This window comes from Perca fluviatilis, chromosome 9 (genome assembly GCF_010015445.1).
Source record: "Perca fluviatilis chromosome 9, GENO_Pfluv_1.0, whole genome shotgun sequence".
Taxonomy (NCBI): domain Eukaryota; kingdom Metazoa; phylum Chordata; class Actinopteri; order Perciformes; family Percidae; genus Perca; species Perca fluviatilis.
In genome coordinates, this window is record NC_053120.1 from 36,917,393 (window position 1) to 36,931,988 (window position 14,596).

General features: G+C 41.5%; 1 protein-coding gene across 2 annotated transcripts; it reads left to right on the forward strand.

The window, feature by feature from the left end:
• Positions 1-5,100: 5,100 nt before the first annotated feature.
• LOC120565044 (flavin-containing monooxygenase 5-like) lies at positions 5,101-13,853 on the forward strand. Of its 2 annotated transcripts, none has more exons than XM_039810357.1 (10): positions 5,101-5,227; positions 6,369-6,532; positions 7,288-7,476; positions 7,689-7,854; positions 8,154-8,296; positions 8,955-9,151; positions 11,922-12,069; positions 12,220-12,427; positions 12,538-12,610; positions 12,717-13,853. In XM_039810357.1, exons 2-10 carry the CDS (start codon positions 6,401-6,403, stop codon positions 13,129-13,131), a joined length of 1,671 nt encoding a protein of 556 aa, XP_039666291.1. In that variant the 5' UTR covers positions 5,101-5,227; positions 6,369-6,400; the 3' UTR covers positions 13,132-13,853. The 2 variants fall into 2 exon arrangements, with proteins under 2 accessions (XP_039666291.1, XP_039666292.1); XM_039810358.1 differs by having other exon boundaries at positions 5,104-5,227; positions 6,392-6,532.
• The last annotated feature ends 743 nt before the right edge of the window (positions 13,854-14,596 follow it).

Here is a 14,596-nt window from a genome sequence, read left to right on the forward strand (position 1 = left end):
TTGTAGTGATTTACAATTACCATTGTCATTTTGCCTTGTAATATAACACAAGGAATCTGTACACTGCTTCATTATAAAGACTTCAAATTAGTAAGTTGTGAATTGTTGCTATTTGCAATTACATTGTAATCACATATATTAAATGGATAAATATTGTCGGATATAACTTCCAGTAATGTGGAATGATTGGCTAAGATGTTCCGTGAGATCATGGAGGATGAGAGATGTGTCAGACGTTTACATAGCCTAGGATATCCAGTTTCACAGATGAAAATATGTTGACTTTTCAGGTCTGCACAACTGAAATAATTGCACCGATGGGCTATACAATTTGATCTAAAAACTAACAAATTAAAACCAGCAGATGGAGACATAAGCACAAAGCACATTTGCTCCCTCAAAGTGTCCTGCTGATTTGTAGTACTGTCTATAAACATTGTAACCACTGACTTTATAACTTCATAAATCAAAATTTTATTCACAGCATCAAATCATAACAAGAGTTATCTTGATACACTTTACAGATAGAGTAGGTCTAGACCACACTGTAATTTACAAAACACCCAACAATTCCAATCAATTCCCCCAAGAGCAAGCATTTAGTGCAACAGGGGCGAGGAAAAACTCCCTTTTAGGCAGAAACCTTGGACAGACCCAGGCTCTTGGTGGGCGGGCATCTGCCAGTGCCAGTTGGGACAAAAAGACACTGATACTAAATCAGTGAGACATTAACAGGAAAAATCTTTTAGATTGGATTATGTCCACAGCACTGTGGAGCTAGGTCTGGCAGTGCGAGACTAGAATACAGATAACAGGAACAGCCTCCTGGTTTAGATTTACTCACGGGTCAAAGTTTCATGTGATGCATGTTCCTGCAAAATCAATGGAGTTACTGTAGGTGTTCTATAGTGTGGCTGTCTGGGGATTATGTGGTTGCTGGTTGCAAGTCTGAATATATTATCTACTGGACTTATTTATGGTCCAAAATAGAGATTGATTGATTGATTGATTAGGCTTTTTTTAAAGATTATTTTTTTGGGCTTTTCCGCTTTTCATTTTGACAGGACAGCTAGGTGAGAAAGGGGAGAGAAGTGTGGGGGGGGAGACATGCAGGAAATTGTTGCGTGCATTTATCAGACCCAAAACCCATGCGGGGTGCCCGGTGCTCGGGATGCCCCGGCTGCTTTGGCGACTCTAGATAACCTCGAACCGATCGCTGGCCCTCGTGGCGACGACGTCTCATTCGAATGGCTGCCCTATAAACTTTCGATGGTACTTTCTGTGCCTACTCATGGTGACCACGGGTAACGGGGAATCAGGGTTCGATTCCGGAGAGGGAACCTAAGAAACTGCTACCACATCCAAGGAAGGCAGCATGCAGGCGCGCAAATTACCCACTCCTGACTCGGGGAGGTAGCCTATAGTTACAAAAAATAACAATACAGGACTCTTTCGAGGCCCTGTAATTGGAATGGGTATACACTTTAAAGGTCCCATGGCATGAACATTTCACTTTATGAGGTTTTTTAACATTAATGTGAGTTCCCCCAGCCTGCCTACGGTCCCCCAGTGGATTAGAAATGGTGCTAGGTGTAAACCGAGCACTGGGTATTGTAAGAAATAAAAATAATCAGTCAAGCTGGCTGTGCTGTATGAGCATACAAATTATAGTTGAATAGTATTGTGTGTTTAGTGTGTTTAGTGGAAGAGCACTGTGACAGCTTAGTCATGAAAAATGAGAAAAGGTTACTTCTCAAAGTTACTTCTCAATCTGTGACAGACAACAGCGGCGCATTGTTCTCTCTGACCATCAGCATAGCTAAAGTCTGTCTAACAACTGATGAAGAGGGCGTGTGCCAAAAGCAACTTGGCCAAAAGACTGGGACCAGTCTGTGCACCAACCAGGGGAGGCTAAGTCTAAACCACGGTACTCCTCCAACTTTTAATAAACAAATCAAAATGCTCATAAAGACTGATATATGAATTCATGTATAAGCCAGAAAATTCAGTCTGATGAGAGAAGCCTGTGTGCCTGCTCAACTCGGACCCGTGTACACGTTTATGCTCTTATGATTTTACTTAAATAAATACTTGTTAAACTTTTAAACCCTCTCCTTGCCTACTTAGTGGATTTTAACACGCACAGTATCCTGCTCTGCCTTTGAGAAAATGAAAGCCCAATATCTTGCTCCTCCATGAGAGAGAGACATCATGACTTTCAAACGAGCAAAGTGGCAGTTGGTCAAGGCCACACCCCCACCCTCCACCCCTCTCTCCTCCTCAGACACAGAAATGGCACATACTGTCGGTACACGATCCGTTCTGCACATGCGCAAGATAATACTGTTTCACCGAGGATACGACCTGCACGATCTGTTCCACGCTAGCCTATGGCTAGCCTCCACCGGGAAGCTAACGTTAGTTTAACTAACAGCTAATTCGGCTAACCGCTAGCTGACAGCTAGATTCAGTCTAAAATAACGTTAAGTCAAACTTAATGGGAAAAGCAGGCTACAGCTAAATTAAGACTTTACAGTAATAACAATAAAGACAAATATTGAGTGATTGTAAATGAGCACAAGTAAAGTAGAACTGACGTAACAGATGTTATATATGTTAACGTTTATTTTGAGGGTCTTCAGATACAGTATTAGGGGACCACTAAGGTCTATATAAAAGAGACTTCAGATACAGTATTAGGGGACCACTAAGGTCTATATAAAAGAGACTTCAGATACAGTATTAGGGGACCACTAAGGCCTATATAAAAGAGACTTCAGATACAGTATTAGGGGACCACTGAGATCTATATAAAAGAGACTTCAGATACAGTATTAGGGGACCACTAAGGTCTATATAAAAGAGACTTCAGATACAGTATTAGGGGACCACCAAGGTCTATATAAAAGATACTTCAGATACAGTATTAGGGGACCACTAAGGCCTATATAAGAGACTTCAGATACACTATTAGGGGACCACTAAGGTCTATATAAAAGAGACTTCAGATACAGTATTAGGGGACCACTAAGGCCTATATAAGAGACTTCAGATACAGTATTAGGGGACAAAAGAGACTTCAGATACAGTATTAGGGGACCACTAAGGTCTACATAAAAGAGACTTTAGATACAGTATTAGGGGACCACTAAGGTCTACATAAAAGAGACTTTAGATACAGTATTAGGGGACCACTAAGGTCTACATAAAAGAGACTTCAGATACAGTATTAGGGGACCACTAAGGCCTATATAAAAGAGACTTCAGATACAGTATTAGGGGACCACTAAGGTCTATATAAAAGAGACTTCAGATACAGTATTAGGGGACCACTAAGGTCTATATAAAAGAGACTTCAGATACAGTATTAGGGGACCACTAAGGTCTATATAAAAGAGACTTCAGATACAGTATTAGGGGACAAAAGAGACTTCAGATACAGTATTAGGGGACCACTAAGGTCTACATAAAAGAGATTTTAGATACAGTATTAGGGGACCACTAAGGTCTACATAAAAGAGACTTTAGATACAGTATTAGGGGACCACTAAGGTCTACATAAAAGAGACTTCAGATACAGTATTAGGGGACCACTAAGGTCTACATAAAAGAGACTTTAGATACAGTATTAGGGGACCACTAAGGCCTATATAAAAGAGACTTCAGATACAGTATTAGGGGACCACTAAGGTCTATATAAAAGAGACTTCAGATACAGTATTAGGGGACAAAAGAGACTTCAGATACAGTATTAGGGGACAAAAGAGACTTCAGATACAGTATTAGGGGACCACTATGTTACGGGGCGAGGGACGTTGAGGACCCAAAATGCAGAGAGAGCAGGCAGGCAGGCAGGAGGACGTTGGAAGTGGAGGATTTAATATAAACAAAAAGCGGCAGTACAAAGACTGGAAAACTCACAAAAATGAACTGACGGGAAAAAACATAGGCAGGGGTACGCTGACGCAGGCACAGACACAAGGCACAGGGAGGAAACACAAGGACATGGCTACAAAACGATCTGACACAAGACACAAAGCGATTCACAGAGGTTAAATACATGAGGTAGGGAGCAAACAAGGAACAGGTGGTAACATCAGGTGAAACACATCAGGGCGGGGCAGGACAATCAACAAAGGCGGGAAAACTCAGGAAGTAAATTGGACAAGACAAAACAGAAAACCAGACTATCACAATAAAACAGGAAACAGGAACACAGACAGAAAACATTACATAAACCAAATGCAAAGCAAAACACCGAAACCATAACACACTAAGGTCTATATAAAAGAGACTTCAGATACAGTATTAGGGGACAAAAGAGACGTCAGATACAGTATTAGGGGACCACTAAGGTCTATATAAAAGAGACTTCAGATACAGTATTAGGGGACCACTAAGGCCTATATAAAAGAGACTTCAGATACAGTATTAGGGGACCACTGAGATCTATATAAAAGAGACTTCAGATACAGTATTAGGGGACCACTAAGGTCTATATAAAAGAGACTTCAGATACAGTATTAGGGGACCACCAAGGTCTATATAAAAGATACTTCAGATACAGTATTAGGGGACCACTAAGGCCTATATAAGAGACTTCAGATACACTATTAGGGGACCACTAAGGTCTATATAAAAGAGACTTCAGATACAGTATTAGGGGACCACTAAGGTCTATATAAAAGAGACTTCAGATACAGTATTAGGGGACCACTAAGGCCTATATAAGAGACTTCAGATACACTATTAGGGGACCACTAAGGTCTATATAAAAGCATCCAAAGAGCACCATGTCATGGGACCTTTAAATCCTTTAACAAGGATCAATTGGAAGTCGGATTCGAACCCTGGACCTCTGCGTCGAGGCATAAACCTCTCAGTAGGCTATATGTGCGCCTGCTCTACCACTGAACTAACCCTGCCACAGCTTAGCTGTTTTTAAACCTAAATAGGCCACTCAGATTCACCATGATGCCGACCCGTGACTGTTAAATGTAGCATACGGTAAGTTGTTTTCGTGCAGAGGCGCTGCAATGTGTGTGTTTGCTTTTCCACCAGAGATACACAACACTGACGCCGCAGTGACTCAAGGGTCACTTTAGGGTAGGGTACTGATAAATGTGCACAATCCGCTCCCTCTCACTGTCTCACTCCGCCCACTGTTCAGTTACTGCTCAGTTCCATGCAGCACGAAAACCTCGCCTCGTTCCTCGATTCCTAAAAGGTAAGAAAATGTACAGTGTGCAGAAAGATCGGAAGTTATGAGCGCACGTATTAGTGCAGCAGTAGGCCTATACTGTAAAAAGAAAAAGAAGAAAAAACTTGGGTCGAGCTAGACCCGAAACTGCTGCTCGGAGATTGTCGTCACCGCCCGTGCAAGAGTCACAATAAACAGTCGGAAAAAGTCGAAGTTTGGTTGCGACGGCAGTTTTTTGGAGGGTTAGCGCAGATCTCCGTCAAAACTAGTAGCTACGTAATAAATGTGCTGAACTTTGATTGTGATAGATCTTTAGCTGTGTCAACATGCCAACTATAATTTGTATACATTATCTGAACGCTGGGAACCTGAAGATTAATCTGCGATGCAGCTCAGTTCTGTGTGTCATGTGTTGTTATTCAAAAATCTGTAAGCATTGTGTTTTGGTTAGGTGCCTATTCTGTTTTGAAAGTTTAACGGGTAGCCTATATATATATATGGGCTTATATATAGGCTTATACATAGGCTATAGGGGCTTAACACTATGGGGCTTATAACACTATGATGGAAGGAGGCCTATATAAGTGAACATTCACGTGCTCATTTATGTCTCATTCGTTGTTGAAGCAATTTTTGGGTTGATACCATTTGTTACACAGATTTGGTGCAACATTAAACCATTTTGATCATAAGAATTGGTAAAAGAATTGTCACAAAAAAAACACCATAGATACAAAAAACACCATAGATACATCCATGCTGTGATTTGGTATCAAAAACTTTTGACATTTGGACATTTCAGCTTTCCAGTCATACCTAATTTATGCCATTCCAAGACATATATAAATATTCAAATACACCATTTGTATTGAAAAAAAACTGCATGAGTCTTAGCATAAAGAGGGCATGTCTGGGGTACCCATTGAATTCATTTTCATTTAGAAATCTTGAGGTAAGAGGTCAAGGAACCCCTATTAAACTGCCCCGTTTATCCCCTTTGGAGCGTTATTTAACCCACTTCCTGTCTAGTTTCATATGATACCAGTATCTCCACTCTGCAGCCTCTTAAAGAAGTAGTGGTGGCGCTCCCCCGGGACTCTAAGGGTTAAAACTAAACTTAGAGGGTGCACTTTATTTCTGATGAAATGACAGATCAAACATTTTTCAGACTGATCTGGTTCATCGTCACAGAGCTGAAGTATGACCCGTCGCGTGGCAGTGATTGGAGGAGGAAGTTCAGGTCTGGCCTGTATCAAGTGCTGTCTGGACGAGGGGCTGGAGCCTGTCTGCTACGAAAGCAGCGATGACATTGGTGGTCTGTGGAGGTTTAAGGTGGGTCACAGTTAGGGTTGCACGAAATTGACAAAATGTGATATTGCGATTGTCGATTATGAATATTGCGATATCAATATTAATTTAGATATTTTTAAACCTATGTAAAATTGCAAAAGTTACGGGAAAACGCATCAAAATAGATTCATAACAAATAAAACAAGTTTTCTTACAACACAAGGTTTATTTCAACTGACGGTCACATTGGACTGGTCCAACATGAATATATAAATAAGGACCATGTCTACAGAACAGGACATGTTCTACTAGTTGGACAGTATAAAATAAATAAATAAAGAGAACAGGACACAACTTTTCTTTCGCTTCTCTGATTCGTTCCTTTATGTTGTCTCTATCAATTTCTTCCCTTACACTGTCACTCTGTTGAAATATACACACACGTGGTACGCTCCGTAGTGTTTGTCACGTGGTTGACCCGTGCCCCTGCGTGCACTAACATGTGCAAGTGGCACAGTAACTGGCCAATGAAATGATGATCATTACAGCGTTTCAAGCGGGCTCTAAATCAAACACAACTAAGCCACACAGCCAACGGACGGGAAGCAGCGCTCCACAAAATATACAAAAGATTGCATACTTTCAAAATAATATTGCGCAACGTGATATTGCGATAACGATATTGAGTCGATATATATCTTGCACCCCTAGTCACAGTACATGCATGTTCTTTTAATTCCACAGTTTGTTTAGTAAGATTAGATGATCATTGGTTGGTGTACTATACTGTATTGCAGGAGAATCCGGAGGCTGACAGGGCCAGCATCTACCACTCTGTCATCATCAACACCTCCAAGGAGATGATGTGTTTCAGTGACTTCCCCATCCCTGCACACTTCCCCAACTACATGCATAACTCCCTCATCATGGACTACTTTCGAATGTATGCCGACCACTTCCAGCTCACCAAGCATATTCGCTTTAATGTAAGGATGCTTCACTGACTTCCTGCCTAGAGTTGGATCCCTCTGTACCTGAAAGGATGCGACATTCTAACCTTAGTTTAAAATGTAAAATGTTGTTTAGTGCAACACAACAAATGGTTGAATGCATAGGAACCAGTTGAAACAACATGTATTAGCTTTTGTACTGTTATCAGCAAACTAATCTTATCTGTTACTGCCTTTCTGTTGTTCAGACCAAAGTCTTGCAGGTGAAGCAGAGATCCGATTTTTCTAAATCGGGCCAGTGGGATGTTGAGACAGAGAACAAGGATGGCAAAAAGGAGAAACATATTTTTGATGCTGTGATGATCTGTATTGGACATCACTGCCACCCCAACATGCCTCTGCATGACTTCCCAGGTACCATTTACAGGCTATACATATCATTCAGTTTACTCATGGACAAGTAGAGAGTGCTCTAGCAATATCAGAATCAACCTTTGACACAGTCTGAACTAGCCTGTAATGGCAACCCGGTGGTTATATAATACTGTATCAATAAAAAGCAGCACTACCCAAAGAGAATAGTGTTGTCAGTATAAAGTCCTCAACCTTGGCCTGAATTTTTTCTCGGGGCAAAGCTGTAAAATACAGAGTCTTCAAAAGTAGAGAGTCTCCTTGTCCAGCAGTCACAAGTCTGTCTTTTTTATTTTTTTTAGGAATTGAGACTTTCAAGGGAAAGTACTTCCACAGCAGAGACTACAAGACTCCTGAGGAGTGGAGGAATAAAAAGGTTGTAGTGATTGGAATAGGAAACTCTGGAGGAGACATAGCAGTGGAACTGAGCAGAGTCACCAAGCAGGTTTGGATGAAATACAGTAGTTACACATTATGCAAGTGATAAAAAAAAATCACAAATGCATTTTGGGTTATGTAACAGAGCCAAAGCGTTTAGGTAAATCCTGTAAAACGAAATCGATTGTACAGATACAACCCTGAGTCCACGTAAAAAAATGAATGCTACATTTCTATATTAAAGGTGCAGTAGGTAAGACTTATAAAAGTAACTTTCTGTCATATTTGCTGAAACTGACCCTATGTTCGAGTAGAACTACATGAAGCAGGTAATTAAAAAAAACAATCTTGCTCATCTGGCACCACCTACAGCCTGTAGTGCGATTTGCAAAAATCCACAGCTCCCTGTTCAGATGCACCAATCAGGGCTGGGGGGGGAGAGGGGGGGGGGGGTGTCTAACTGCGTGTCAATCACTGCTCATGCACACGCATTCATTCTCCCTTGTGGGGGGAGGGGCTTAGGAGACTGTTTTGGGCTTTAGCAGAAAGGGGGGAGGGACTGAGAAGTTGTTCAAATTTTTTGGCTAAGTCCTGGATCTTCGCAATCCTACCTACGGCACCTTTAACATTTCAGATACTTCAATTTAATTTAAAAACTATCAACATTATAGAAGATTTCTAACGTACCAGCATAACGACTGACTACCATGTCTTCTCTTTACCAGGTTTTCCTGAGCACGCGAAGAGGAGCTTGGGTTTTGAACCGAGTTGGGGACAACGGGCTGCCCTTAGATTTGCACTTTAACAGGATGATAAATACTCTGCGGAGCATCCTTCCGTTTGGTGTTGTCTGTGGTCTAGGAGAGAGAATGCTCAACCAAAGATTTGATCACACTCTCTACAATCTTAAGCCAAAGCACAGGTACTGTATTTCTATTTTGGGTTTTTTTGTTTTGTTTTTACAATTCTATCTTTTACAGCTACAGCTATTACATGTCTGACCCAACGGAATTTGCTGTAGATATTCATGGTCCCCAGACAATAGATCTGAACAGCTATGCTGCCCCCTTGACATTTCCTATGCAACCATCAGGACAGGAATTATTTGTGGTTTTCAAACTAGGAGGTCGAAGGTGAGTCAAGCTTAGATCGGGCCCAAAAAATCAAGACTGACCCTGCCCGAGCCCGTGCTCGTTGTGTCCGAGCCCGGCCCGGCCCGACACATTAACTGGAATTATGAGCCTAAGCCCAATTTAAACCTGACTATTTTTTAATACGTGGGCCGTTATAACTGACGTTCTCAACTACAATTCCTACAGAAATCTGTTTAGAATGATCTTAATGAATAATGCAACAAGGACGAAGTATGTCAACTGCGTTGTTTGTTTATTCAGAATTGAATGGATCAGAAATGGATCCGAATGAAGAAACGTACAAAAAAAACTTGACCCTATCTCCCTCATCCAAATAGTGTGGGTAACAGATTAAGGCAGCAACATAATCAAAGCCCTGGAACCATATCACCTAATTAATACTGTCCTTCGCCACGGTCTGCATGCCGACGCACTGGCCGACAACGCGCCGGAACTTGACCCGACTTGACCTGACCCGCGGGCCGGGTCGGGTCAAGTTTGCGCTCGGGCTCGGGCAGAGAATCTAAACTCTTAAGGTGAGGCAAAGGTAAGAGGTAAAATGGACATGTGCATGCTGGTGTTCTAAAATCATCAGGAAGTCAGTTATTTTAGTCTGGTCAGCTTATCAACATGGTCAGCAGCAGCAGCTCATGGAGGCAGTTAAAGGAGAACTCCGGGCAATTTTTACGTTAATCTTGATCGCTATATGTATATGAGTACTGTCGATAGCAAAAAAAACGAGCCGAATCGGCGCTAGCAACACGGAGCTGCTGCAGCTAATGCCGAGAGCTCCCACTCAGCTAAAACGGCAGTTATGGGGACATAAGATAAAGAGTATCTTTGTGCCTCTTAACAGACACAAAATGCAATTAAAATGTCTGTGCAACAAGAACAGGGCCCTTACATGACAGCAAGATGCGTTTAGCAACTTAGCCATTGTTTAAATTCACCTACCCTCTTAGCTGCTAGCTGCCGTCTGGGATGAGTGAGTGTGTTCAGCCAGGCTCCGGTAATAATCATCACGCAGCAGTTCCATGTGTATTTGTAGCATATATATCCATTTTTTTGCTATCGACAGTACTCATATACATATAGCGATCAAGATTAACGTAAAAATTGCCCGGAGTTCTCCTTTAAGGTACTTTTAAAGGTGGTGACACACCACGGAGACGGACGGTCCAGGTCGGGCCGAAGTTGAGCGTCCGTCGCCCTCATTTTGGCAGCGTGTCCCACACCATCGCCAGCTGGCCGGCCACTAAATTTGTCAAATTTAACAACTTAATGTTACATACACACACTTGTGTCACAGCAAAGGAAAGCACATTGCTATCGCCAGATAAGTGACAACTTCGTTCGGCTCATTTTCTGTACCCAGTGTATGGAAAAGGACAAGCTAGCTAACCATCTCCTGGCGTCCGCTGGCGTCCTGGCGGGGAGTGAGGCAGAGTGACCGTAGGCTCTGTGCTGCCACTGGCTGATTTAGGAGGGCAAACGCGATTTTGTTGTACGTGTCATAGCAATGGTGTGTATATAAGGTTTCCATTTTTGAATAACTAATAGATTACTGCTGCTTGCTGGCATGAAGATTTAATTCCTCTCACGCAGGTGCAGAACGTACTGTATGTGGTAGTTGACTGTCGACTGTAGTCTTTGCATTGTGTTCAAGCGCAACTTTTTTTTTGATTATTTTTGGGGCATTTTCAGCCTTTATTTTGATAGGACAGCAGAAGACATGAAAGGGGAGAGAGAGAGAGGGGGGAATGACATGCAGCAAAGGGCCGCAGGTCGGAGTCGAACCCGGGCCCGCTGCGTCAAGGAGCAAACCTCTATATATGGGTGCCCGCTCTACCAACTGAGCTATCCGGGCGCCCAAGCACAACTTTTTGGCCAAGACACAGGCGACTTTTTGGCCAAGACACAGTCGACCTTTGTCTCAATTAGTTCTTTGCTGTTTACCTAGTGTGTCAGCAACTTAATTCAATTCAATTCCAATTCAATTTTATTTATAGTATCAAATCATAACAAGAGTTATCTCAGGACACTTTACAGATAGAGTAGGTCTAGACCACACTATAATTATAAACCTTTAGTACCTGATTGCTGCAATTTGCATAAAAAAAAAATCACTATCTACTACTACTACTACTAAAATCAATACCTAAGTAAATCTAAACACACCGACTAGATACACTTTTTTAGATTTAGTGTGACTTACACTTTTCAAGGATATTATCTACAATGTCAATCACAAATAGTAGTCGTAGCAATCATAGAAAAAAGACACTCATCATAACTTGCCCGAGACTAGTCACAAAAAAAGAATGCCAAATACACAGACAGTTGTCTCCCATAGTTAAACTCAGGCCATAGTTAAACTCAGGCATGGATCATGATTATTCCCCAAATAAAAGTAAGACAATAATAATTAGCATAGCATGTTCATTCTGTACGTCATGCCACTTGTGGTGCTTTAGATTTTTGATCTTGTTTTAATTGAAATGACTGCAGTATTCATCAAATTGTTGTAAGATTACTAACCAGAATGATTATAAATCTCAGGTTGTTCAGCCAACATCCCACAGTGAATGATGAGCTGCCAAACCGCATCCTTTCTGGAACAGTTCAAGTGAAACCCAACATCCGCCGGTTTCAGGGCTCCAGTTTGGAGTTTGATGATGGAAGTGTTGTGGAAGATGTCGACCTGGTGGTAGGTTATTTGTGTCTGTATTTGTGTCTATATACACGCTCACCCACTCACACTTACAGTCTGTCTATTCTTCTGTCCTCCTCAAACCTTCATAGTCAGCAGTATAGTTGGCCTGTAGTGTGTGACTGAGACGAGCCCTCTGTCTTGCAGGTGTTTGCCACAGGTTACAGGTTTTCCTTTCCATTCCTGGCCTCACATGTGCTCTCAGTGTCTGAGAACAAAACATCTCTATACAAGTATGTGTTTCCACCTGAGTTGGACCGCCACACTCTGGCTATCATTGGTCTAGTGCAGCCACTGGGAGCTATTATGCCCATCTCTGAGATGCAGGCCAGATTGGCCACACGTGTCTTTAAAGGTAATACAAGTTATTTAAAAAAATCCTTTTATCATCACTCATTCCTTTTTACAGAAGTATTGTGTGCTAAAGAGGACAACCACTGTGTCACAATGCCTCCTTTCAAACAGGCTGTATCAAGCTTCCCTCAGTGGCTTCCATGCTAAAAGATGCCCAGTGCAAGCAGGAGGAAATGGCTAAACGGTACTGCAGTGGATTTACTCAACCTTGTTACTACTTACATATTTTGGATGTGAAAGGCACCAAATCTTCGTTCGCACAACATGTTGAGTTCCGGTTTCTTTTTCAGGTATGTCACCAGTCAGAGACACACCATCCAGGTCGACTATATCAACTACATGGATGAGCTAGCAGAGCTAGTGGGGGTTCGACCCAGAATCCCCAGGCTGCTGCTGACTGATCCCATGCTGGGACTAAAAGTGATGCTCGGCCCCTGCACGCCTTACCAGTATCGTCTCAGAGGGCCAGGGAAATGGGCTGGAGCCCGTCAGGCCATCTTTACTCAGTGGGAGAGAGTGGTTGAACCCATGCAGACCAGGCCCTGTGATGAGCCCAAACCCAAGAGATCGTTTATGTGGCCTCTGATTCTGTCAGCTGCTGCTGCGGGCTTGGCTGCCTATGTTAACAGGAACAACCTTCCAGCTTTCCTTCAAGATCCCACTGCACTGTTGGACAAGATAAAAGTGCACCTGCCTGCACAGTGATGTGCAATTAATATTTAATTCATATCTGATGTGATTATGACTGTATAATACATACTGACTTTCTGGTAGGATTAATAAACTGCATAGATAGCATAAATCAATAAAAAAAAAATTTAAATAGATATAAATGCCAAAAGTAAAAGTACACAGCTCATTACTGGTTAAATTGCATAAGCAAGCAGCAGCATGTCAACGGTCCAGCTGGTCCATGTGGTCTGCTATTCTGTATAATGTTTGGTAATTTAAACCGAAGCGATGCATTATATTTCATAAGTGTATATGTAAAATCTGTATCTGAAAAGATGTAGTGACTACAGCTGTGATATCAAATATACAACATGTCCCTAATTTCAGTGTAACACCAGACAAAAGGTAAATATTTAAGTATAAGTAGCCAATGTCAAAATTGTACTCAAACACAGTACTTCAGCAAATGTACATTATCTCCAGGCTGAACCTTAAAATAAGATAATGCCTACATTGGTCAATAGCCCACCTAATGGCAGCTTCAGAACCCAGCGGAGGTTGGGCTCGAGAAAACTATATGAAGCGATGTATTGTAGTCCTTTGTGTCTCACTGTGTCATACTGGGATCATGTGATTAAAGATCTCCCTCTGGTTGGTTTTCTTTCTAAAGATGACATGGTAAAATTGTGTGGTAGGGGCCTAAAATCAATACTCAAGACATGAAATTAAAAATAAACAATAACAATGAATATGGAGCAAGAAAAATTTCTATTATTTTTGTGTGTGTGTTTTAATAAAGTAAAATGACTAAAATTAGGAAAGGCAAGCAGGGAAGCAGATAGGCCTACACTAGTACAGAGTCCTGTTCAGCACATTCACTTTATCATCAATAAGTTCATTATTGGCTTTGTCGATATACAAATCTGGACTCCATAACTCTTTAAACTAACCGCAGCTCGTGCTCGTGAATCACCGGCAGACCCCGGAAGAAGAATCGTCCACGCGTGACTCGTTAACATTTGGGTTGCCAGGTTTAGGGAAACCTTTTATATGCATGTTATTTGAGGCATCAACGATTTGACATAGGATGAGGATATATTTTGCTAATTCAGCTGTTTGTGTGGTTGTACACTTCAACACCTCGTTTACCAAACTGTAAATTTAACGTTACATTACCTCGTTTAAATTCATTCAGGCAGACTTATAAACCAAAAGATACCACCACAAGCATGTGCAATATAGTCTAATCATGTCAAAAATTTGCCTACTCCAGCCAACATTGCAGTAGTTTTTATCTAGGCCTACTGTATATAATGTTCATATCTCAATGTTTACAGGAGTGTATTTGCTTGTTATAAAATCACACAGTGATTGTGACTTTATGTAGGCTATGCAGCTTAGTTATCGATTTTAAATGCCTGTTATTTTTACTACTGTAGCTAGGTCTACTTCTGTTTTATTTTTTTACTGTAATCCGTTAAATGTTTGCCATCAACCA